Source organism: Staurois parvus, unplaced genomic scaffold (assembly GCF_062004578.1).
Source record: "Staurois parvus isolate SC_StPar_1 unplaced genomic scaffold, SC_StPar_1.0 ptg000106l, whole genome shotgun sequence".
Taxonomy (NCBI): Eukaryota; Metazoa; Chordata; class Amphibia; order Anura; family Ranidae; genus Staurois; species Staurois parvus.
This window is the reverse complement of record NW_028317902.1, coordinates 834,639-861,818: the sequence shown is the minus strand read 5'-3', so window position 1 is coordinate 861,818 and position 27,180 is coordinate 834,639. Positions and strand designations below refer to the sequence as shown.

The 27,180-nt window shown below is 41.3% G+C and overlaps 1 protein-coding gene across 8 annotated transcripts in view; it reads left to right on the top strand.

Moving 5' to 3' along the window:
- CACNA1E (calcium voltage-gated channel subunit alpha1 E) overlaps window positions 1–27,180 on the top strand; it is a 1,021,369-nt gene that overhangs the window by 837,789 nt on the left and 156,400 nt on the right. For all 8 annotated transcript variants that reach the window (XM_089671475.1, XM_089671472.1, XM_089671471.1 and 5 more), the window contains one exon: window positions 20,869–20,972. In XM_089671475.1, coding sequence (XP_089527601.1) covers window positions 20,869–20,972 — 104 coding nt within the window. The remainder of the gene's footprint in view (window positions 1–20,868; window positions 20,973–27,180) is intronic.

The window sequence follows — 27,180 nt, the reverse complement described above, 5'->3', positions numbered from 1 at the left end:
AAATCTGATAGATTGGCTTACTGCATACTATATGAGATATCACTTAACACCCCCTCCCCCATCAGAGTTGACAGTCTCTCTCTCCTTTTTATTTTACTCTGTTTGTAAAAATTAAATTTTCAGCTGTTTTACTGTGTAACTTCAAAAATTTTAACTTCCTACAGTTTAAAAAAAAAACACTTACTGGGACCGGAGGAGAGAAGACAGTGCCATATAGTTAGATAAAATGGATATTTTTGTAGATGATAAACACAAATTGGTAAACAAATGGTCAGAGTTCCTCCTGCGCTATGAAAATGAAAGTATGTAACCTAGTCTAAAGCTGCCAACACTCCAAAACTGATACCAAAACAGTGTTAGTGATACATAAAAAATATATAAGTAGTGTAGCGCTCTTAACAAATAAATACGTGCCCAATATACTCAATAAAATCCTCAAAATAAATAAATAAATGTATATATAATAATCCTTCATATAAAATAATAAAAGACAGATATAATTAGTGCCAAACTAAAATCTATTACCCACTTTATATATTTTACAAATAGTGAGTGCCTATTGGTAAATATCACAGTGCACACACACCTATAGCAAACACAAATAATCAAAGGAGCTAAATCCAATCGAAAACTATAAAGTATAATACACAGTGCTCACACAGTGCCAAAATAAAAAAGTGTCCTCTCAGTTGAAAAAAACTCTTAACAATGTCCTTTGGTGAAAACAATATAATCATGCAGTGTGAGATGGTGATACATCCGTGATTGTGTCAAAAAAAACTCTTCTCCTAATAACGGCTAGATTGCCTCCTCACCTCCTCCCAATGACCCCAAAGGGCCAACAGGCTTGCAGGATCTCCCTGGATCCTTGGTTTATACTGGCCAGCAGCTTTCCTCCTTTGCTGGGTCTCCTTATTGGGGCTCCTATTGCCCCTGGACAGCCAAGATATTTTCTGAAGAATAATAGCTCACCAGTCCAGTGAGCCAAGAAGAAACTCTAAGTGCAGTACTTCAAACCACTTTCTTTTATTAAACAAGGTTTAAGAGTAACACTCACATTTCAAAGCAGTCTTCCCTCCTCATCGATATGTGGGTACACTGCATGTGAATGGGACTTCCTGGGTGTAGCAAAATGGCGTCGCACACCGGAAGTGCGTCACCACGCACCGGAACTACGGACTCGCAAGCCTACGCGTTACGTCACCGTCTGCTCGTGACTTCCTGGCCCGGAGGAAGTCACGAGCAGACGGTGACGTAACGCGTAGGTTTGGCACTAATTATATCTGTCTTTTATTATTTTATATGAAGGATTATTATATATACATTTATTTATTTATTTTGAGGATTTTATTGAGTATATTAAACACAAATTGGTGTTTTATCTTTAAACATGAGTGGATCAAATAACACTCATTTGACTTGCACATAAGAAAATTAGCCTTGCTAGTTTAATGTATTATAACAATAATAATGTTAATATGTATTTATCTGTGGAGCCTACAGTGTTTGTGGGCTTCATGTACACAGAAATAGCCATCCGCTCCCTTGAGACCCTCACAGCTGTTTCCAGAGATTTTGCACACTTCATGTGCCTGGAGGAGAAGCACTGGGCATATTAGGCACAGTAAGGCTAGGTTTAGACATGTGGCTAAAGTGCCAAACAATCCACGTTCGGATAGCTTTTCAGAGGTGTGGGTTGTTGTGGGAGGTTTACTACTCATATAACAGAAGACCACTTTGAAAAGTGTTCAAAGTAGTGAGTACTCATCATTGACTTCACAGAGGTGTTGAGGGTAGCAGTATTAGCTCTGATTGCTCTGATTTGCTTATCAGATTCAAGATTAACACATTCAAATATTAAATCAGGTTGAATTGTGATGGGTTCCATACTGTTGCGATACCATCAGAACTACAGAAAGTTTCTGATTTCTTCTTGAATGATGAAACAGTGGAACATTTGCTCAATGTCAGCCATAACAACAACTGGTTCCTGTCTGAACCAGAGCAAAACTTTTATAAGGCTGTTATTCAGATTAGGCCCTGTGCGAAGGACATTGCTTAGGGAAACAAATTCATGCCAAAGGAGGTGCCAACATTCTTATCCTTCCTTGAGAGGTGGTGCAGACGTAGCCAGATCTTTTGCAAAAACACCTTCTGCATAAATTCAAGAAAGTGTTTTTTTCATCTCAGGTTTTCTGTTCAGGGTGCATTGTAAAAATCTAAATTGTGTTTCTGCATGCTGAACTTTATTTGGTAGTTTCTTTCTTGACACACAAAATGGTAGTGATGCCACCTAGCTGTCAGAAGTGTCCTGATAGAACTCCTTACTCATAGTTTTTAGGAACTCCTTGTCTTCCATGGTGGCTGCCAGCGCATTTCCCTTAGCTGTTATATTGAACACTGTGGTGCTGACATTATCATCCCAGAAGTCTTTCTTTGACAAGGTAGCAATGTGGACGCTGCTCAAAAGAAGCAATATGACCATTTAGCAGGACATGTGTCTTCAAAGAAGAAACTATGAAAGACCTCTGGACATTACCCAGACAGACATTCCCTGTGGTGACCTAGCCTAGGTCCAGGCATTAGGCATATGGTGTGTCGTGGCATGTTGAGTTGTCGGTGAGCCTTGTGTACTCTTGGGATGTCTCTACCAAGAAGCAGAAGAATATCGGCATTTCTGTCAAGAGCTGATATGTGGTCAGCTATCCTCTCAAGCTGCAGGAGTAGGGATCTCCTCTGTGTTGGTTGGATTTTGGTTGCAATAGATGAAAGTGGGCAATGGTATTTCTACACTGCCATTCAGGGGAGCTACTACAAGACTACTGGCTCTCCTGCCTGAAGCTTTCGTAATGTTTAACAGGTCAACAAGCTTTAATCTTGCAAGAGACCTGTTACACTGATTATCTAGAGTAGTATACAGCAAACTCAAGGCCCGTGGGCTGAATCCAGCCCTTACAACTCCACCAGACCCTACACTTTCTGCTTCCCAGCTCTGCCCCTAGTTTCTCCCCAGCAGCAGTACAAGGTAAGGGGTATTAACTTTGATGTAAGGGAGGGTGGGGGGCTCTTGATATCTGATGTAAGGGGGGTGGGGTGCTCTGGACATGTGCTTATAATTATTATGAGTATGGTTTGTGTGGGACTGTTTTAAAATACTGTTTTATTGTTAGCTCTACGACCTTTAGCACAGTGTTCCATGGAAGTACAACATTTGAAGAAAACCCCAAATTTCTTGCAAAGCTCTTTGTGCTCTTGTAAGGGTTTCTTTCTGAAGCCAATACACTTACTAAACAGGAGTGGTTTGTTATGCATGGGACATTGGTGAATTGGGTTCTCAATTTTATTATTCTGATCAGTCTTTTCAGGGGCTGTAAAAGGTACTGGTAGAATATCTGTCTTTTTCACAGACACTGGTCCTCTGCGATCTCTGTGTGAAATGCTTGAGCTTACAGAAGGTCTGCAATAAGGTAAAAAACCTTTTGTGTGCAGCTCTTCCCCAGCCCCCCTAAATATTTACCTGAACCTGATCTCGATCCTGCATTGTGCTTTCATTCCTCAAAGGCTCAGAGACCGCAGCAGAAGGCCATTGGTTTCTGCTGCTGTCAGTCAAAGCCAGTGAGCAGAGAGCCGGCGGACAGAGCCGAGCTGCACTGTATATATCTATGGACACACAGAGCCAGCAAGTTTGCATGTCTGCCCCTATAGCAAGTGCTTTGAATGTCTGCTTTGGCTGACATTGAAAAGAAGGAGCAGAGAGCAACAAGGACCCCAGAATAGGAGGATCAGTCCTACTGTCTGCAAAACTATTTAACAGAGCAGGTAAGTAAAAAAAAAGAAACAACCTTTACAATCACTTTAATTGGGATGCTAAAAAGTTTGCTCAACCATGTGTTTTTTATAACCCCCATGCCACAAGTCTAAGTGAGCACTTAAAGTTCTATAATTAGGTTTTTGTGGGCATATATATGGGGTTTTTGTTAGCTAGAATAGAGAAAAGAATGTCTGTGACGTTATTATAGACTGTTTCTTCTTTCAGGAGATATCCTAACTTCCTGGAAATCTCTCAAATAAGGACACAAACAACAATTAACATTGTGTGTACAGGAGCACAGAAGAGATACGCTCTCAGATGTTATTGCTGCCTGAGATTCTAAAGCCTATACTCAAACCAATGCTAATTAAACAATTTTAGTTGAAGTTGTTATCCAAGTGCCAATCCCCAAAGTGAACCTGTGATTTGCCCATGCAGGGCAAAGCAGCAGGCATTTTCAACTATAGCTCCACAAGCAGCATATACTCACCTTTTTCTTGCTTCTTCAATGCTCTGTTCACCACCAGGATTAAAGAAGACAATCTGGTACCTCTGGGAATGGGGGAGCATATAATTCACTTAGTCACCTGGGGGCAAGGAAACAGCCCTTTTCCCTGTGTAAGGTCTAGCTGGAATTTACTTGGAGATTAGAGAGGTCTTCCTCTACTTGCTGTTGGCAAGGGAATAGAGTAGAGGGGCTACAAAGACAAAGTTGGGGCAAATGGGGCCATTTGAGATTAACTACGGGAGATCTAGCAGGATTCTCAATGTCCCATAGAAAAGCCCCATAGAAAGCAATGGGAGGCTGACAGCTCCCACAGCTATTCACAGCTGATCACATGTAATCGACAGTTTGTAACCAAAGCCAATCCTTTGCAGGTACTCTTCATGAGTGATTACATGCGATCAGCCATGAAGAGCTGTCAGACTCTCATTGCTTTCAGTGGAGCTTCCTGCCCACAGCAATTTGCAGGGAACCCCACTGAGTGTCCTGCAGCTAATGGCAAATTGCCCCATTCACAAGTGTGAATGAGGCCTAAGCAAAGCACAGATTTACTTTATGTAAAATTATTATTATTATTATTATACAGGATTTATATAGCGCCAACAGTTTGCTCAGCACTTTACAATATAACGGGAGACAATACAGCAACAATACAGTTCAATACAAGAGAGATTTGAGGGCCCTGCTCCTTGGAGCTTACAATCTAGGAGGGAGGGGCTAGTGGTACAAAAGGTAGTAACTGTGGGGGATGGACTGGTTGGAAGAGTAGAAGATTCCAGTATTAGCTGAGGGCAGGATAGGCTTCCCTGAAGAGATAGGTTTTCAGAGATCGCCTAAAAGTGGGCAGAGCAGGCGATAGTCTGATAAATTGGGGTAGAGAGTTCCAGAGGATGGGGGAAGCTCTGGAGAAGTCCTGGAGATGAGCATGGGAGGAGGAGACAAAGGAGCTAGAGAGTAGGAGGTCTTGCGAGAAGCGGAGAGTACGGTTTGGGTGATATTTAGTGACAAGATCGGTGATGTAATTTGGGGCAGAGTTATAAATGGCTTTATACGTTATTGTTAGTGTTTTGAATCACTTAGAATTCAATTTGCTGAAATCAGACCAGTTCGATATTCATTTTTATTTGCAAAAGTGCCAAGTCAGCATAGAACCTGTTCCAGCTGGCTATTTTATCAAAAGGAAATATTATTTTGCATCTGAGTGTATGGCATTCCTGCTGCTGGTACAATTGATTGCTTTGGTGGAGATGAGCCGAGACAGCCACTAAGATGTCATTTCAGAGTGTGGAGCCTGATCTTGCCTGGAGGGACATGTAAAAGATTTGACACTGGTTGATATGGGTTAATGTAGTTAAGAATTAAGAACTCTATTTGAATAATAAGGGCCCTCTCACAACAGAGTATTGCAATAGCTGCTGCACATTTAGCATGCATTATGTTGAGCAGCCCATTCAATTTAAATGGCTAGCTAAAGCTCTGCAATGCACTAAGACTGGGCATGTTGTTTTTTCCTTTAAATGCAGCGCACCACAACAAGCAACAACCCAAATGTGTTGCATAGGTGGTTTGAGCGCCGATCAAAATAGATAGCAGAGTGGCACATTACACCATGTTTGATGCATCACCATGCATTGCATTACCATTGCATTGACTGCTTGTTATTGCAATGCCCTAGAGTAGGCAGGATCAAAGCTCAGAATCTCTGTTGCAGATTAGACAATACCATCATTTCAATTATGGAACAGTGTTTGTAAAGACGTTGAGTTGTCCGTAAGAAGGCTTTCTAAAGAAAAGCACCCTGTATTAAGCTTTCGACTATCGCTACACAATTTATGTTATTTAATGATGACTGACATATGGTAAAAAGGTAATATAGGGAAGTCATTATTCGTAATTCAGTCTTGCAGAATGATCTGTATAATTGGAAGCTGAGCACAGGGGAAGCTCATCTCTCTGATAATTTCTCTGATCAGTAATATGAATTATAAGGTGTAGGAGGCTGCATCATTCTCTCATTACCTATAGTGACTGCTGTGCCACAGCTTTACTTCTCTAGCCAGGTGTACATTGCCGTAACCATGGCTGCCAGGTTGATGCGTGAAAACAAAGAGCAATTATGGAAGCCATATTACTTGTACCAAGGCGTTGAGGGTTTTATGCACTGACATCATTGTGACACATGCATTTATCATATGTAAATAAAGACACCATGGAGTAAAGCAAGAGGGGTGGGATATGGAGGTGTGAACAGATTTAAGAGTGAAGAATTTAGCTCAGTGTTGGAGCATTGTTAATTATAGCGCCATCCTTGCACCTCAGATTTCTGTGCTAAGCTACAGCTATTTCCAGATCTTACATAGTTTCATAGCTACATAGTTAGGTTGAAAAAAGATCATGGTCCATCTAGTTCAACCAGTAGAAAAAAACCTCCATGTACACAATCCTACACCAAAAGTTGATCCAGAGGATGGCAAAAAAAAAAAAAACAATAAAGAATGACCCAAATCACTCTGGCAGAGGAAAAGAAAATTCCTTCTTGATTCCCCCAATCATATATTCCCTGGAACAACTATCCCTGGTGTTATTACCTCTAACTGTTAGTATCCAGTTAAATTTGTGCATTTAGGAATCTTGAGGAGGGTAGAGCTGTCAATATAGCACCCATTAACCCATTGGCCAGGATTCCATTTATTTGTCATAATCAAGCAAGTAAAACTTTTCAGTCTGATTGGTTGCCATGTATATGCTGCTTTTTCACACATTTTATTACACTTTGTACTAAATTGCTGAAAAAGCCACACAAGGAAGAATGTACAATGCCGTTGAAATGTCCCAGTCGATAATAGAGCTGGCATTCTACAAATTCTACAGTAACCCTTGGACATATGGCAGATTTAGCACAAACAGTATGTTGCTTGTTTTGTTTTAATTTACTGCACCAGCTTGCAATGGAAAAAACCTACTGACAGTTTTATGAGACCCACTCATGATTTTTCAGCTTGAGTCTGCAAGATTGGATTGTAAGTGACAGAGCTGTCCTGCTGTTGGTAACTCCCCCACAGAACTCTTCCTAAATGTAATTGTGTCCTAGTCATACATACACTTGCCCCAGACCTTCCTTATTTTTTTATCACAACTCTTATGCTTAATAAACTGGGAACTTCAGTGAAACTTTTTACTGGAGTGCAGCGCAATGGTGGCAATTTTTATTTACCTAATATCCCCATTTTGAAGTAGCTGAAAAAGCCTCTGGCTCTAGACTTATGAACCTCTCTGATGGCTTACTTGTGGCAGGCTATGTCCCTATAGAAGCTTTAGAGGAATTACTTGACACAAAGACCGGAGACAATGGGAAGTTGTGAAGGGGACCTGCAGCCAGAAACTTCATTAAAGAAGCATTGCAAGACCAGATAATGACCCGAATCCCTGGCATCACTGTTTAAGCATACTGTATATCAGCAGCACACTACGAATCTTCAAGATTATATCCAAATATATTAGTATGTCACAGCAATAAAGTTCAAAGGACCCCTTTGACAGACATGTGAGGATGATGATGTCATCATACACTTGATCAAGGTGTCCTGCATGGCCCCGAAAAATTGCACTTTATTGCTATGATGTGATCACTTTAATAAAATGTTTGGATGCTATCTTGAAGAACTGTGGTGTGCTGGTGATATAAACTTGAACCTATAACATTACGGGTATCTGGCTGGTGGTTGCTACAGCACTCATTTACTTGCCTACTCCAGGAACATGTGCGGTGAGAATATTACATATTGTTCCGTGGCATCACTATGTCTCCCAAGCAAACTGTTATCACCAGACTTACCTTTTTGTATACAAACTGTTTATTGAAAGTATCACATAAATTAATACATCAAACCATACATCCAGAAGACAAAATGAAAGTGGATGAGAACAATACCAGATGAAGCATCATCTAATGTCATATAACAGAGTCTTAGACTAAATACATATACTCAGGCAAATTACACAGCGCACATAGAGTAAGTCATCAAGTATCAAGTTATAGCAAATAAGAAATCAAATGAATACTTATTTGTAGAATTGGGAGTGTTTAAATTCCCAGATATCCTATTTTCCAAAAAAATGGGGTATAGAGTCGTGTAACGTATGAAAATGATGCATTCAGCATAATAGAGTTGATACACTCCAAATGTGGGTAAAAGGTATATTAGACAATTTCCGGTTAAAAATTAATGACCATAAGGTAGCGACTGAAAGAGTTTGTATATTAGGGGTTGAAGCAAATGAAAGACAGCTGATGTTAAGTGTACAGGTTGACTAGCAATAGTAGTCGAGGTATTTGTAATTTTCTGCCAAATAGGGGCTACCTTGTCACATGACTAAAAGGTAGGTATCATGTATCAAAGAGCCCGAACTAGTCAACTCCTAAAACAGGTATCAGGCAAAGATTGATAAATAATATGCAGGTGAGTAGGTGTGTGATACCAATGGGTAGAAAGTTTCCATAACTGTAAAAGATCTAGTGCATTTATGGAGGTTCTCAAGCATAGAATGCCAATCTTTTGGATGAAAATTGCGTATTATAGTTAGTCTCCCATTTAGAATTCTGGGGTAAATTAGTGGTATGGGAGAAATTACAAATACGATGAGGATTCGGAGAGAAGGTGTTGAGTAGCAAAAAAGTGTTTAATTTGGAGAAAATGGTAATATTCATGGGGAGCGATATTATACTTCTGTTGAAGAGTAGGAAACAGGACAAATGTACCATGAATTAGAAATTTGGAGAGGGTAACTAAGTAAATCCGTTTCTAACAGGAAAATTGGGTGAGGCATGGAAATGCTGGTGCAAAAGAAGGGTCCCCGAAAAATGAGGCAACAGGCAGAAATCAACTGAAATTTATGTTTGGAGAGGGACCATATCTTTAAAGGGAAATCAACAGATTATATGGGGCCAAATACTTATAACAGTTGTATAACCAAAGTAAACCAAGTAGATAATAAGGTTTAATAGAGGAAGCTGCAAAACAAATCCATGATCCTTTAGCATTATGGATATTCCATGAGGCAATTTGAGAAAGCCTAGAGGCCAACTAATAGGACCAGAGATGAGGACCTAGGCCACCTGTAGACTGGGGACAGTACAACGTATGGGTTGAGAATCTGGTTTTCCTATTGAACCAGTTAAATGTATTAATGTCAGATTGGATTGTTTTTAGAAATTATTTGGAAACTGGGAGAAGGAGTGTTCTATAAAAATATAAGATTTTAGGCAGGATATTTTTGTTTATTGCTGCTACTCTACCCAGAATAGATATTGTGCATGCAGACCATAATTTCAGCATAGCATGTATCTTGTTTAACATAGGGGGGAATTATAATGAAATAATTTGGCAAATTTTGACATCAAAGGGATACCCAGTAAATGATAGCGTTTATAGGCCAGGTAAAGTGAAAGGACGAATTGAATCTCTCACACTGGGCAGGGGGAATACCTAGGGGCATAGCTATGGGTTTAATAAAATTACCAGTTTGTCATGAAAGGGAGGCAAATTTTTGCAAAATTATATGTAAATTTGACAAGGATGCGGCTTGTTAAGAGAAAAATAACACCACATTGTCAGCTTATAAACAATATTTATATGTGTACCCATTTTGTACATAGCCCTGAATACCAGGGTGCAGGGTGATAGCAGTAGCTAATTGCTCTATTGCCAGTACAAAAATCAGGGGGGTACAAAGGGCACCTTTTTCTGATTCCCCTTACTAGAGTTACCTTTTAATTAAATTGTATATATAACAAAATTATACAGTAACCAATAATAATCAAAGTTAAAGGTTGTCTGAAGCCTTTTATTATATTTTGGATGATTTGTAGAAGGGTTAGAGCATCTGTCAGGTTATATTTTCTTTCTTTGTCCCCTTTGGAGAGATTCTCTTTTTGCCGTGGTGACAAAGACTAAAAGTAAGGGAAAATCCAAACATGAGTTGTTACCAATAAAGGAGGTGAGGTGATATCTTCCAATAGGGACACTTACTCTTATGACAAATGTCTAAGAGAGGATTTCCCTTACTTTAGGGAGATTTCATTTGGGGATACTTCAAGGGGCACAGGTGAATAACAGATAGTCATGGCGTGTACGGAGAGGGCCACAAAAAAATCAAAGTGCATTATGTTGAAAATACTGTCTTTTTGATCCATTTGCAGTAAAATCTGTTCAAAATGATATTACACTGCAAAAAACAATCATCAAACTACAGCGTTTTAGAATAGGAAAAGCTGCCACCACTCCAAAACCTATGTCTCCCTCTGATTCAGTGGGTCTCAGGTGCCAAACCAGGAGCCAATCTGTGCTGTGTGCATTGTAGCATTGTAGAAACAGCTGCATGCTAATTACATCTCTTTATGTAAAACTTTATGGATCTGACTAAGCATACACTGATGTCCCCATCATCCACTCTAATGCATTTCATTCCTTATGAAGGATGTTACAAGGGGGCAAAAAAAAGCACAGTAAGGAACAATTTCATGAAAAATAGATTGCAGGGTAATTAAGTAGTGGATGTATGGATTATTTTGGGAGAATAAGGATATTGTTTAGTGTCCCCTTAACTTGATACCAACTCATATTACAAATAGAGATGAGCGAATTATTCAAAAATTCGATTCGGCTGATTCGCCGAATTTGCGGGAGAAATTCGATTCGATGCGAATTTATTCGCCGCGAATTTAACTTATTTAAAGGGTTTCTAGGCTTCAGAGAGCCTTTATATTAGTGCAGAACACTGTACCTTTAATTTAAATGCCCTTAGAGTCTGCTGGGGAAGAGAAATAATACTGTCAGTCAGTATGACATGCAGATGAGTGCCGTCGATCTTAGAATCACCGCACACTTCACTCATTTGGGCAGTCACGGGGCACGACGAAGAAGAAGAAGAATGAAAAGAAGAAGAAGAAGAATGAAAAGAAGAATGAAAAGAAGAAGAAGAATGAAAAGAAGAAGAAGAAGAATGAAAAGAAGAAGAATGAAAAGAAGAAGAATGAAAAGAAGAATGAGAAGAATGAAAAGAAGAATGAAAAGAAGAAGAAGAATGAAAAGAAGAATGAGAAGAAGAATGAAAAGAAGAATGAGAAGAAGAATGAGAAGAATGAAAAGAAGAATGAGAAGAATGAAAAGAAGAATGAGAAGAATGAAAAGAAGAATGAAAAGAAGAAGAAGAAGAATGAAAAGAAGAAGAAGAATGAAAAGAAGAATGAAAAGAAGAAGAAGAATGAAAAGAAGAAAGAAAAGAAGAAGAAGAATGAAAAGAAGAAGAAGAAGAATGAAAAGAAGAATGAAAAGAAGAATGAACTATATTACTATATCAGTCTCTAATGGATGCTGGAGAGTTAAACCCCCTAACACCTGCTGTGCCCATTATGAGGGGTTCCCACCATCCCTGTGCTGAGGTTCCAGGTCTGCACACCTGCTGCGACCATTATGAGAAGTTCCCACCATCCCTGTGCTGAGTTCCTGGGTCTGTACACCTGCTCTGCCCATTAGGAGGAGTTCCCACCATCCCTGTGCTAAATTCCTGGGTCTATACACCTGCTGTTCCCATTATGAGGGGTTTCTACCATCCCTGTGCTGAGGTCCCAGGTCTGCACACCTGCTGCGCCCATTACTAGGGGTTCCCACCATCCCTGTGCTGAGGTTCTGGGTATGCACACCTGCTGTGCCCATTATGAGGGGTTCCCACCATCCCTGTGCTGAGGTTCCAGGTCTGCACACCTGCTGCGCCCATTATGAGAAGTTCCCACCATCCCTGTGCTGAGTTCCTGGGTCTGTACACCTGCTCTGCCCATTAGGAGGAGTTCCCACCATCCCTGTGCTAAATTCCTGGGTCTGTACACCTGCTGTTCCCATTATGAGGGGTTTCTACCATCCCTGTGCTGAGGTCCCAGGTCTGCACACCTGCTGCGCCCATTACTAGGGGTTCCCACCATCCCTGTGCTGAGGTTCTGGGTATGCACACCTGCTGTGCCCATTATGAGGGGTTCCTACCATCCATGTGCTGAGATTCCGGGTCTGCCCACCTGCTTTACCCATTATTAGGGGTTCCCACTGTCCCTGTGTTGAATTCCTGGGTCTGTATGTACACCTGCTGTGTCCATTGTGAGGGATTCCCACCATTCCTGCACTGAGTACCTGAGTCTGTACACCTGCCAAAAGAAAGTTTCAGGATTTTGAAGGAGCAAAATACAGTAATACTGGAACAAAAATGAGCTGTGTGGTGGAGTTGCCAGAAGAAGAAGAAGAAGAAGAAAAGAAGAAGAAGAATGAAAAGAAGAATGAAAAGAAGAAGAAGAAGAATGAAAAGAAGAAGAAGAAGAATGAAAAGAAGAATGAAAAGAAGAAGAAGAAGAAGAATGAAAAGAAGAAGAAGAAGAAGAATGAAAAGAAGAATGAGAAGAATGAAAAGAAGAAGAAGAAGAATGAAAAGAAGAAGAAGAAGAATGAAAAGAAGAATGAAAAGAAGAATGAGAAGAATGAAAAGAAGAATGAAACGAAGAAGAAGAATGAAAAGAAGAATGAGAAGAAGAATGAAAAGAAGAATGAGAAGAAGAATGAGAAGAATGAAAAGAAGAATGAAAAGAAGAATGAAAAGAAGAGGAAGAAGAATGAAAAGAAGAAGAAGAAGAATGAAAAGAAGAATGAAAAGAAGAAGAATGAAAAGAAGAAAAGAAGAATGAAAAGAAGAATGAAAAGAAGAATGAGAAGAATGAAAAGAAGAAGAAAAATGAAAAGAAGAATGAAAAGAAGAAGAAGAATGAAAAGAAGAAGAAGAATGAAAAGAAGAAGAAGAATGAAAAGAAGAATGAGAAGAATGAAAAGAAGAAGAAGAAGAATGAAAAGAAGAATGAAAAGAAGAAGAAGAATGAAAAGAAGAAGAAGAAGAATGAAAAGAAGAATGAGAAGAATGAAAAGAAGAATGAAAAGAAGAAGAAGAATGAAAAGAAGAATGAGAAGAAGAATGAAAAGAAGAATGAGAAGAAGAATGAGAAGAATGAAAAGAAGAATGAGAAGAATGAAAAGAAGAAGAATGAAAAGAAGAATGAAAAGAAGAAGAATGAAAAGAAGAAGAAGAAGAAGAATGAAAAGAAGAATGAAAAGAAGAATGAGAAGAATGAAAAGAAGAAGAATGAAAAGAAGAATGAGAAGAAGAATGAAAAGAAGAATGAAAAGAAGAATGAGAAGAATGAAAAGAAGAATGAAAAGAAGAAGTATTCCAGTACAGCAAAAAGTGTATCTGCAGAGAGCTCCGCTATTTCTGACAGTTCTCTGACAGTTCCTTCACATTTACAGCGGTTGAAACATTGTATCTGTTTCCGAATAAAAACATCTGTATCCTAAATGGAAACAAATAGATACAATGTTTCAACCGCTGTACATGTGAAGGAACTGTCAGAGAACTGTCAGAAATAGCGGAGCTCTCTGCAGGGACACTTTTGCCGGCTGATCGGGAAAAATCCGATTCGTGCACCCGAAGTTGGCTAATATTCGGATTCGGCACGAATCGAATTTTTCCTGAAATTCGAAACGAATTCCACTTCGCCTGGTTCGATTCGCTCATCTCTAATTACAAAGTCCACACAATGGTGCACCAATCCTCTCCATAAAAACAGGTAGTACTGCATAAATTTATTGGTTGCCAGTGTACTGGGTCTGAGTCTGTACACAGACTACTTACACAGTTCATTGCCTTGAAATTGCTAAACTAGGTCCAAGCTAGGGATCACTGAGGGTGAGCACATGGCTACCTTACCACCACCGAATAGGGTTTTTCATTGTAGCTCTTCCCATGACCTAGCAGCTTATCCCCACTTTATATACCCTTGCAGGGAGAGGATGTCCAAACCAGGCTGTTGATAGGGCACAGACAACCCTGGAAGGAACACTAACCCCCTACAACCTGAACATGGTGACCAGAGATGATCTTTGTGTATCGGTTAATGCAATGGGACTTGATATAACAAAAAACTTGCAACTGTTCACCAAACCCAATTTCGTATTAATCAATTAATAAAGTATATTAAGTGTAAATTGTGTATTGCAAACTGTAATACAAAATTATTAATATGAAAGATATAGTCTGTTTACACGTATGGTATGCATCAATCTTTTTCACTGGTAATGGGGCCTGGCCTTGGAAACAAGCAAGGTTGGAGAGGGTACTGCACAGAAAGTTTGAGAACCAATGATTTAGTATGGTGGCCTTTACATCATGTTATTTCATGACCATTAACCAAAGGATTTGTGTTGTCTTGTGCTTTTCTTATGGGGCTGAGGTCTGTGTTATTACATACCATATACCAAAGGGTTTACATTGTTTTGTGCATTACTTAGGGTACTGAGGTCTCCATGTTATTACATGGTGTTATCACATTACTATATACCAAAGGGTTTATGTTGTTTGGTTCATTACTTATGATGCTGAGGTCTCTGTGTTATTCTACCATTATTACATTACAACATGTCAAAGGGTTTATGTTGTTTTGTGCATTGCATATGGTGCTGAGGTCATTGTGCTATTAAACAGTTATTACATTACCATATACCAAAAGGTTTATGTTGTTTGCTTTATTACTTATGGTTCTGAGGTCTCCATGTTATAACACTGCATTATTAAACTACCATATACCAAAAGGTTTATGCTGTTTAGTGTATTACTTATGGTGCTGAAGTCACTGTGTTATTATATCATTATTATATTACCATATACCAAAACGTTTATATTGTTCTGTACCTTACTTATGGTGCTGAGGTCTCCGCCATAGACAGCTCACCATCTCTTTCAAATTCTCCTCACATGGCAGCCAACCCCAATGTGAAAGAAAACATTGCTGACTAAGATTCCCCAGGGCTTTCTATGAAAATCTCACTCTGTCTTGGCTGGTCTGTTGCACCCTGTTTGTTACCTGAGAAGACAGGGACAAGAAATTTATAGAAAATTGTTTTTCTGTACTAATTTCACCAAATATACACAGAATTACACAAAACACCCATGATGTATTCTAGAAAAAGCACCATAGCACTATACCTTCACACCCTGTACTGAGCCTTTATGTTAGGGGGAAGAATTTGATTATTGTATGCATCATTTGATTAAATTGGAATTTTGTGTTGTCCATGTATTCCCCTATTAGGATCTGTTCTGATCAGTAGAGCATTGGTGAACATATTCCTTGCTGATTTGTGGCAAAATGGAAGGGATGTTACTTTTGTGACATCCATGTCTGTTCAGTTTTTGCCTCCATCACAAGATGCAGAAGTAAGTGGCCCCATGGTAGGTCTATAGGTACATGGATGTAAACAGATGAGCATTCGTCTACATACAGTACGATTACCATCAATCCATCAGGTTTAGGGCAGAACAACCAAAAAAAAGGACATAAACCCTCAGCTTTTTTGAGACCTAGATGGGTTTGGAGGTAATTGGATATAAATGGACACACATCTGTTTACATCTGCCTGCCCATAGACTGACATTGAGCTTCCACTCAGGTCCGCATGAAAAACTGATAGATGAATCTGACCAGAATACTCGTGTGAAAGGACCTTTTAGATAGACAGCCTGAAGCTTGTGTGGAAATGTAGCATGGTGCAGCAGCAGTAAACACACAGTCCAGTTACAGACAGCCATAAACTTGCATTAAGAGACAGTTCCAACTTAACAAATGACCCAGCAGGAAAGCACCACACTGGGTAACACTCAAAGTTTTATACAACTTGAGAATGCAGCAGGTTCTGATGTACTGACAGCATCTGTCTCAGAGAGCAGAATGCAGCCAATGGGGAGGATTGTAGGTTGGCGTGTCCCTCACCTGTCCCTGCTCATCTGCAACCTCTCCCTGCTGCTAATCACTTTCTTTGACAGATGAGTGCTCTTTCCCTGCACTATAAACTTTGCAGAATGAACGCCAAAACCAGGGGCAGGGACCTAAAAAGGTTCTGTTGACCCAAGATGGCTGCCAATCGGAAGGCTGCTTCAGGATACTAGGAAGGAGACTAGGAAACCTTAGAGCAGGGGTGTCAAACTGGTGGCTCTCCAGCTGTTGAGAAACTACAAGTCACATCATGCCTCTGCCTTTGGGAGTCATGCTTGTAACTGTCAATCTTGCAATGCCTCATGAGACTTGTAATTTGGCAAGAGCTGGAGGGCCGCCAGTTTGACGCCCGTGCCATAGAGGAACCAAGTTTCTCCTGACTTCCTCCCCAGCTGCAGTACCACTTAGGTTGAGTGCCACCTGCAATGGAGAAAGCAGACTGCACCTGCCTACAAGCTAGTCATACACATTTTAATGTATGATCTCCATGTAATTACTTTGAGAACTATCAAGTCATGTGAGAGATCATCTAAACACTTCATTCATTTTGTATTCTCTATTTGGCTGTTGGTAAATCTAAAGATGATTGTTTGTATAGAGATAAGATCTGTGACCATATCTGGGTAGTTACATATTGTACTAAAATAAATAAGGGGATAGGTCATGTGATCTCTTGGAGTACCACTTGAAATATGAAAGGTGAACTCTCATCACTCTGTTAGCCAAGTGATTCAAAGGCCAACTGCACCTATTTACAATTGTTTTTATTCAGTTCTCATTCCTGTCCTGAGTGCTACCTACTCAGATAAATACTTCCTCCATATAGTCTTTCCTATCCTGCAAAAGTATCTCTACCTTATTTTTCAGCACAACCTTATTCATACCTATAGGTAAGCATAGTATGGTGTACCTATAGGAATGAATAGGGCTGCTGCAGGCATTGGCACTGGGAGGAAGACCCAGCAGGGTTGCGGGAGGCAGGAGGAGGAGAAGGAAGGAAGGAAGGAAGTATTTGTTTAAGTGGGCAGTGCTCAGAGGGATTCGGGGAATTCATTAAAGGGCAGTTGTAGAAAAGCACAGTCGTTCTGTCACAACTGTGAGCATTTCAGACTGCATAAGTAAAGGTCAGCTTCACGAAAACAGTCATCAAATACAGAGCTGTAGGTTGCTGATGTTATTTGCAAATCTTGACTTTTTCTATAAAGGTCATGCTTGGCTCCACCCTTTCAGGGTTATAGGATTAACACTACAATAAATCCAAAAACGTTCAGATATTATCTTCAATTCACATAATATACAGGACTATGGGAATTCTTAACTTCGAAAGGAGTTGATTTAGGGATTATCCGATCAACAACATGTGGCCATGAAGGAAGATACACAAAGGTTGAACTAGATAGACCAAATATGTAACTATGTAGGTAACTATGAGTAATGTGCAGTAACCGATAACCACCAGTCAGAAATAACTTCACTGAAGCTAGCGCAGGGTAGGTTCTGATTGGCTGCTATGAATATTGCAAGTTGTTCTTTGATCTGTTCACCGTTATATTGATTAAACATATTTTTCTTCTTAGATGCTGTGTAGTCGGTGTCTGCTGGTGCCACATCACACAGCATGAATCTGACTCATAGAGAGAGCTTTTTCTTGGTTGTCCTCGTTCATTGCACATTATCTCCAAACCCGCCCTGATCTTCACTCCCCTTTTCCTTCCCTTGTTAATTAATGTAATTGGCCTGTGAATGTTTGTTGGCAAAGATCTGTGAGTGTCAGCTAAGCCCTGAGCAGCTGTGCTCCCATGCTGCTTGCTATTAGGGGCTATGTGTTCTGTGTCAGCACTTAGAGAAGAGGAGGAGGAGTATAAGGGCACAGTGCCCGGGCTATGCCATCATCTCCTCTGCTTTCATATTGTATGGCCCAGCCAGTGGGCCTGTATTCATTCATTAATAGTTACTGTGAACTTTATGTTGCTCGAATCAGCAAGGCTCAGCATGCTATTATAAAGACATGTTAATGTCACGCCATTTTCAAACATTTGTTTGTTAATGCCATTTTTTAAGCTTTGTTTTTTTTACATGCAAGTGGACGAGTCAAAATTAAATTTTTTTTATTATTTTTCATCTCGGCAAAATTGATATTGCTTTGTATTAAAAATAAATGAAATAATTTATAGAATCAAGAGTCTATTCTCATCTGCAAGTTAGAAACTGTCCTAGTTTGATTACATGAGCCATTTGTCATATACCTTTCAGCTTTAGGTATACTCAGAGCTTTATTTCATCCGGAACTTGGCAAAACTCCATTCCACCACCTCCAGCACTGGTCACTTGCTCGTTGCTCACTACTGTCACTTGTCAATACAGAAGTCCTACTTCTGTATTGGCAAGTGACAGTGCTCCTCTCCCGGTGGCCCCACAGAACCCTCCCTGCACATCTTCATATTAGAGCAGAGGAGGGAGGGGGCAGAGAATCTACACAGCCACTGTTATTCTTACAGCAGAAGCTCCGCCTGAAGCCCACCAGCAGCTTGCACTCTCCTACTGTAAGTTGTTGCAGCTCTTATGCAACAGCCCCTCTCTCTGATGCTTTCTAGGCTGGTGGGAGAGGATTTGGGACAGGACGAGAGCTCTTTAATGGAAAGGGGAATGAGCTCTATACTGGAATCTGGGGGAAAACTTTGCATTGGGGGGTCTTGGAAGTACACAGTGCACCCCTTAACCCTGCACTGTGTACCCAGCGTGCCCCTCAACCCTGCACTCTGTATGTAATACAAAGCTCAACCCTGCACTCTGTACCCAACCTACCCCAACCTTGCACTCTGTACCCAGCCACCCCCTCAACCCTGCACTCTGTACCCAGACCACCCCTCAAACCTGCACTCTGTACACAGAGCACCCCTTAACCTTGCACCCTGTACGAAGAGTGCCCCTCAACCCTGCACTCTGTACCCAGCCCACCCCAACCTTGCACTCTGTACCCAGCCACCCCCTCAACCCTGCACTCTGTACCCAGACCACCCCTCAAACCTGCACTCTGTACACAGCGCACCCCTCAACCTTGCACCCTGTACGAAGAGCACCCCTCAACCTTGCACTCTGTACCAAGCCCACCCCTCAACCCTGCACTCTGTACACAGCACACCCCTGAACTCGGCACTCTGCACACAGCACACTCCAACATCCATGCCCCCCTCTGAGAAGAGATGCCATGGACATATCCAAAAGAATGGAATAAAGGCTTCCGACTACATTCATTTTCCTAAGCACAATATCACTTGCCAGTCTGTAGAACTAATGAACAAGGGAAGATTTTATTGTATGATAGAAGAGATTAAAGTTGTGTCATGTAAAACTAGCCTCTTATATAGGTTGTTAAGGAATTGTGTTTGTGGGCCATGGGCAGACTGTTGGCCAGGTCAATTTGCTCCATTTGGAACATAGTCATTACTATCTCACACATATACACTCACCGGCCACTTTATTAGTTACACCTTGCTAGTGCCAAGAAAATATCCCCCACATCATTATTCCAACCCCACCAGCCTGAACCGTTGATACAAGGCAGGATGGATCCATGCTTTTCATGTTGTTTATGCCAAATTCTAATACCCTAATTCTGAATGTCACAGCAACCAGACTGCCCATTCTCCTCTGACATCAACAAGGCATTTTCCTCCACACAACTGCCGCTCACTGGATATTTTCTCTTTTTTGGACCATTCTCTGTAAACCCTAGAGATAGTTGTGTGTGAAAATCCCAGGAGATCAGCAGTTTTTTTAAATAATCAGACCAGCCTGTCTGGCACCAACAACCATGCCTCGTTCAAAGTCACTTGAATCCCCTTTCTTCCCCATTCAGATAATCGGTTTGAACTTGAGCAAGTCATCTCCACCATGTCTACATGCCTAAATGCATTGAGTTTCTGCCATGTGGTTGGCTCATTAGCAATTTGTGTTACCATGCAATTGAACAGGTGTACCTAATAACGTGCCCAGTAAGTGCAAAGCATGTTGTAAAAAAATGCAGTGCTAGGATGTTTCTCACAGCATACGATCAGATTCAAACCTCCCATGGAAGCTTGAATGTTATTGGTGATGCAGAAAATCAGAGAGGGAGGGAGGAAGTTAAAAGCACTGGCTTAACAAAACATGCTCCCACTACCCTCCTACTGCGTCTGTTTAGAGGCATGTGCTCATATTCTGAAGGGAATTACACAAGTGAGGTAAACCCAGGAAAGTTTGTGATATTAACATTGTTGATGTGTTCACTCTATAGCTCCAATACCTCATGGAACACTTTTAAGTGTTGCCTGAAATTGTTTTTTTTTAAAGTGATCCTGTTATTTAAAAAAAATACAAAAAAGCAACATTAACCAATTTTAAAAACCCATCTGTTCTGTTGACATGGTATCTTCACTTGTATAACTACACTCGCTGATAGAATCTTCGCATCTGACACTTCTGGTTGTGTCAGATATCAGTCTCTTTTTCTTTCCTGCACCTGGGAGTGTTGGATGCTGACAAGCACTGGTAAGTATTAATATTTTACTTTTAAAATTCAGCTTTGCTTCAATTATCTTTTTTTTTTTTTTGCAACAAAAATATAAGGTGGTCTAACTTAGAATCTAACTACATTCACTAATAGAAATGTTAATTTTATTTATATTAGGTTTCTTTTTTTTCTCTTTGTAGACCAATGATGCCTTAGGAGCCACATGGAACTGGCTGTATTTTATCCCTCTCATTATCATAGGATCTTTCTTCGTGCTCAACTTAGTTCTTGGTGTTCTGTCCGGGTAAGTGTGAGACCCCCAACAATCATATAATGTTGTGAGTTTAAATAAATTACAATTTGCACTATATTTAATATTTTCACATTATCTGTGATACATGAGGAATTTTTATGGCAAAATACATTTGCAAGACAAACTGTTTTGGAAGACAAACTGTTTCTTAGAGATTGGTCCGTATAGGTTTCAGGTATGAGTGGACATTGGTAGGCAGAAAAAATATTCCCTGGACTTCATAAGGACTGGCACAGGCTGATATTGCAAAAGTGTCTCTGATGGGTTCTAAAAGTGGCGCAGAATGTGCCAAATTCATGGACCTGTCTAGAACTTGTACTTGAAATAGGTTTATGCTGCACCAGTTTTAAAACACGCGTGAGACACTTTTGTAAAATCTGTCTGTGCTAGTTTCTCTGTATACCAAAACAGAGTTGGTCTTCATTAACTTCACTGCCTGTATTATATTTCATTTTGAATTTGGTGCAGGCATTGCGCCACAATGTAAAAGTGTCACATTGTAGAACTAGAATTTTGTGCACGAGTTGCTGTCAGAACCAATATTGTTGAAAATGCTTTATGAATTTAGCACAATACATTAACGAGAGGGAATAAAGTGGCACAGCAGCTTTATTGCATTCCTCTCATTGACTTCTGACCATAGTGACACTGTACTACTTGTGGAGGGTGATGAAGATTTTTTTTTTTTTACACTGATGTAAAAGCAATAATTTCTCCTCTCTGACTGCATTGAGAAATACTTTGAGAGCTGTCATTGGTCACAGCCAGGGGAGTATTTGTCGCGAGGCAAACAAGGCATTTGCCTAGGGTGGCATTTTTCAGGGGGGCGGCACCTCCCCACTTGTCAGCAGTGATGCGCAAGAGCCGTTATCTAGGCTTGCATGTCTCCGCCACCTGCATGGGAATAGATCCGATCCTTGATAGCCTGCTGGAGGATGGGTGGAGAAGGTGTCCAGTGTCCTACTCCCCAGGCCGAATCACTTGCAGATGCTGTGCCGCGATGTGTGGGCTGCTTAGCCCAGCTTGACTCGCTCTGCCCGTTTGACGTTAGCATTAGCTAACCCCTCTTCTCCTCTCTTTTATCTGGCCACACCCACAGGAATTGGGATCACTGAGTAGCCGGATCTGCAGGGCACACACGAGTCGGAAGAGAGGAGGAGCCTCCTCTGATCTGTGAGTGCTGCCTTACCTCGACTCTGCCCATTGTCTGTATGGGGATTCGGGGAGAATGGAGCAGAGGGACGGTTGATGTCTGTGGAGGAGAGAGGGAGCCCTGCCAGGGGAAGGGGAGGGAGATGATGCTGGCTGGAGGTGGTGCTGCTGGGGATCTGCAGGATGGAATTGGAAGGGCACAGAGATGAGTAGCTGAGCATATGCAGTCAGCTCACTTTCCCTCTCACAGAATGTTGAGTTGTGAGAGAGAGAGTAGACTGTGTGCTGGGTAGGGAACAAGGCCAAGTGCAATTTATTTATTTTTTTTTTGGGGGGGGGGGCATGCATCCAAAAATTGGTACTTCCTGACATTTGCAATGTAGAGAGGGGAGGGCAATGAAATGTCCGGAGCTGTGAAGATCAGTCTCTCTCTCTATAGCAGGGGTGGGCGCGGCAACGGGTCGGGTGGGTGTCAGATGCTGGCTCGGGGGGAGGGGGGCGTCCAGTTCTTTTGTTGCCTAGGGCAGCACAAAACCTAAATACACCACTGGTCACAGCTTGTCACATGGTACAAAGCTGTTGTGAATAGCCTTGTACCATGTGACCTCTGTGATCATTCACAGATTTCACAAGTAGTAAGCAATGATGTAAGGAAGTGACATCTTGTTTGCTACTATTCATGTGATCACTGATTAGCGAATCAGTGATCACATGATCAGGACCTCGCACAGAGGTCCCGTACAGTAATTGGTGTTCCAGAGGACACAGCGGGTACTGGATCGCGGTGCCGCGCGCTCCCAGGGAACGCGCACAGGCTGTAAATGCGGGCGCCGTTTATGAATGGCAACCTGCTCCTGCACTGCTCCCGTCCTGCCGTTTATGTATATGGGCCAGATGGGAAGTGGTTAAGGAAAGGCTTACAATTGCCAATAAACAGTACCGTTCTCCATCCTTGAGTGCATGTCTTTCTACTGTAAGTATGCATCACTAAAAAACCTGGCTACTTTGCATTATAAAACCCCAGCAAGAAAACCGATTCCTGTATGGTGAAAAATCACTGCTTGAGGTTGTGTTTTCAATGTTACATAATAGCTCTGTATTTCTGAATAATGCAACTTCATAATTTAAAGCAGTAAAAAGCACACATAACTAAATAAATATGTATTAATCTTAGCAATAAGCCATAATAAAAACAAACCAAAAACACTACCTCTTGGTGTGTTATACTTTTGTTTGCAGAGGTCATATTGAGTTGAGTTGCAAGCCTAGACAGTTCTTATTGTGCGTGTTTGTAGGTTGTAGTGTAGGTTGGTGTGTGCTAGTCCTTTATCACTGTGTGTCAGCAGCAAGCTGTGCCTGATTCTGAGTAACTCTGCGCTATCCTTGGCATTTAAATGTGTTCGGCTGGATACATGAAACTTTCTTAAAGTGAGCCTGAATTTCTCCTGAAAAGTTGAGTCTGTAGAAAAAGAATGTACACCAATCAGCCATAACATTATGATGACTAACCTAATATTGAGTAGGTCCTACTTTTGCCACCAAAACAGCCCCATTTCCTGCCAAACCAGCCCTGACCCATCGCAGCATGGATGCCGCTAGACCTCTGCCAGTATGCTATGGTATCTGGCATCAAGCCATCAGTAACAAATCCTTTAGGTCCTGCAAGTTGCAAAGTAAGGACTGCATGGATCGGACTTGTTTTTCCAGCACATTCCACGTGATAGATTGAGAGGCTGGAGAATTTGGGGACCATTGGACACCTCAAACTCATTGTTGTGTTCCTCAAACCATTCTTGAACCATTTGTGCAGTGTGGCAGGGAGCTTTATCCTGCTGAAAGATGCCACTGCCATAAGGGAATACAGTTTCCATACAGGAGGTATACCTGGTCAGCAACAATGTTTTGGTAGATGGTACTTTTCAAAGTAACATTCACATAAATGACCCAAGGTTTTCCATTAGAATGTTGCCCTAAGCATCACACTGCTTCTGCCGGCTTGCCTTCTTCCCATACTGCATCCTGTTGCCACCTCTTCCTCAAGTAATGGATGCATGTGTACCCAGCTATCTACATGATATAAAAGAAACATGATTCATCAGACCAGGCCACCTTCTTTCATTGCTCTGTGGTCAAATTCTGAAGCTCATGTGCCCATTGTAGGCACTTTTGGCTTTGAACGTGGGTCAGCATGGGCTCACTGACTGGTCTAAGGCTATGCAGCCCTATGCACAACAAACTGTGATGCCTATTTTTCTGCTTTCAACATGGGTCTGAAATTCACATTGTATGTGCATTCCCACTCTGAGAGACAGAATTTAAAAAAAAATTCAGGAAATCACATTGTATGATTTTTAAAGAATTTATTTGTCTTGCACTGCTGAACATAAGTATTTGAACACCTAAGAAACAGCAAGAATTCTGGCTCTCAAAGACCTGTTACTGTGCCTTTAAAAAGTCCACCTCTACTCCACTCATTAATCTAACTTAGTAGCACCTGTCTGAGCTCTTTAAAGACACCTGTCCACCCCACAGCCAGTCAGACGCCAACTACTACCATGGGCAAGACCAAAGAGCTGTCAAAAGACACCAGAGACAAAATTGTGGACCTCCACAAGGCTGGAAAGGGCTACGGGGCAATTGCCAAGCAGCTTGATGAAAATAGATCAACTATTGGAGCAATTGGTAGAAAATGGAAGAGGCTAAAGATGACTGTCAGTCTCCCTCGGACTGGGGCTCCATGCAAGATCTCACCTCGTTGGGTATCACTGATTATAAGGAAGGTGAGGAATCAGCCCAGAACTACAAGGGAGGAGCTGGTCAATGACATGAAGAGAACTGGGACCACAGTTTCAAAGGTCACTGTCGGTAGAACACTTCGATGTCATGGTTTCAAATCATGCATTCCCCTGCTCAAGTCATCACATGTCCAGGCCCGTCTGAAATTTGCCAATGACCATCTGGATGATCCAGAGGAGGCATGGGAGAAAGTCATGTGGTCAGATGAGACCAATGTAGAACTTTTTGGTCTAAACTTCACTCGTCGTGTTTGGAGGAAAAAGAAGGATGAGTTGCATCCCAAGAACACCATCCCTACTGTGAAGCATTGGGGTGGTAACATCATGCTTTGGGGTGCTTTTCTGCGAAGGGGACAGGACGACTGCACTGTATTAAGGAGAGGATGAATGGGACCATTTATTGTGAGATTTTGAGCAACAACCTCCTTCCCTCAGTCAGAGCATTGAAGATGGGTTGTGGCTGGGTCTTCCAACATGACAATGACCCGAAGCACACAACCAGGATAACCAAGGAGTGGCTCCGTAAGAAGCATATCAAGGTTCTGGAGTGGCCTAGCCAGTCTCCAGACCTAAATCCAATAGAACATCTTTGGAGGGAGCTGAAACTCCGTGTTGCTCAGCGACAGCCCCGAAACCTGACAGATCTAGAGGAGATCTGTGTGGAGGAGTGGGCCACAATTTCCTGTTGCAGTGTGTGCAAACCTGGTCAAGAACTACAGGAAACGTTTGACCTCTGTAATTGCAAACAAAGGCTTCTCTACCAAATATTAACACTGATTTTCTCAGGTGTTCAAATATTTATGTTCAGCGGTGCAAGACAAATACATTCTTTAAAAATCATACAATGTGATTTCCTGAATTTTTTTTTTTATTCTGTTTCTCAGAGTGGGAATGTACCTACAATGTGAATTTCAGACCCCTCCATGATTTCTAAGTGGGAGAACTTGCAAAATCGCAGGGTGTTGAAATACTTTTGTTCCTCACTGTATATCCCACCAACTTTCAGACACCAATGTAACAAGATAATCAATGGTATTCACTTTTAACTGTCAATAATCTTAATGTTATGGCTAATCAATATAAATGCTTACCGTTCTTACTATTTAAACTGCCATATACTGCTACAGTAAAGAAGAATTATCACCCAAAGTATGCTGGGAACTGATGCTTTTGGGAATGTAAAAAATGCTTACCTTTTTTGATGTTTAAACTGCCATAAGCTGCTACAGTGAGGAAGAATTGTCACCCAAAGTATTCTAGGAAACTGATGCTTTAGGGAATGTCAATCTCTTTGATACCCCTCAACTCTCAGTGGTTCCTCCTGTTGACCTCCAAGTCACTATTGTTTCCTGTAAAAGGAAGCAGTGGCAGGAACCACTGAGCACTGCAGGAGACAGGGGAGACTTTCCTGCAATTTTTGGTTTCCCAGATGATTTCAGGGAATGATTTCTCTTTACTGGAGTTCGGGTGGCAGGGGAGGTAACTGTTTATAGTCCTTGTTTACAGACAGAGCTTTTCTGGGAATATTTGGTTTTCACTCCAACTTTCCTGATCCTCAGTATGTTTACAAGCCATTGTCACAAAGTATTGGTCTACATTTGTGCGTCTGCATTTTCTTGCATTTTTCATGCACTCCCACTGAAGGCTATGGGGCCAAAGCCATGGGGGTTATTTACTAAAAGTGCATGGTGCAAAATCTGGTGCAGCTCTGAATAGAAAGCAATTAGCTTCCAGCTTTTATTTCCAAAGCTTAAATGAACAAGCTGAGGTTAGAATCTAAATAGAATTGGAATATATGTCAGGGGGGGCATGGCTGGAGCAGTGCTGGCTGAGGTCAAATTCATCTACATACTAATGCACTGGGTTGGTGGGTGGCACCTTTTAATCTCTTTGATAATGCTCTTACACCTCTGAATGGTGCACTGATGCCAGCTCCCGTCACTGCAACTGGTGAGGAGATCTTTGTCTTAGCTTAGAGCGGCACTGCAAGTTTCATTTGGATCCGTGACCAGCCAGTTGGAATTTCCTTGCCACTGGTGCATGCTGGGGGAGTATAAAATAAAGGTGTGATAGACCCAAACTGTATCGGGTCTTTTGGAGAGCACTGCAGGCTAGCCTCCTGCCTACTGACCATGGACCCTGGCTCTATTCTTTGGGAGGTGTGTGTCTGGGGAACATTTGAAGTAGTTGTACTTTTGATTCAATTAGCGTATGTACTCTCCAGCGCCTCAGGATATGCACAGCCAAAAGGG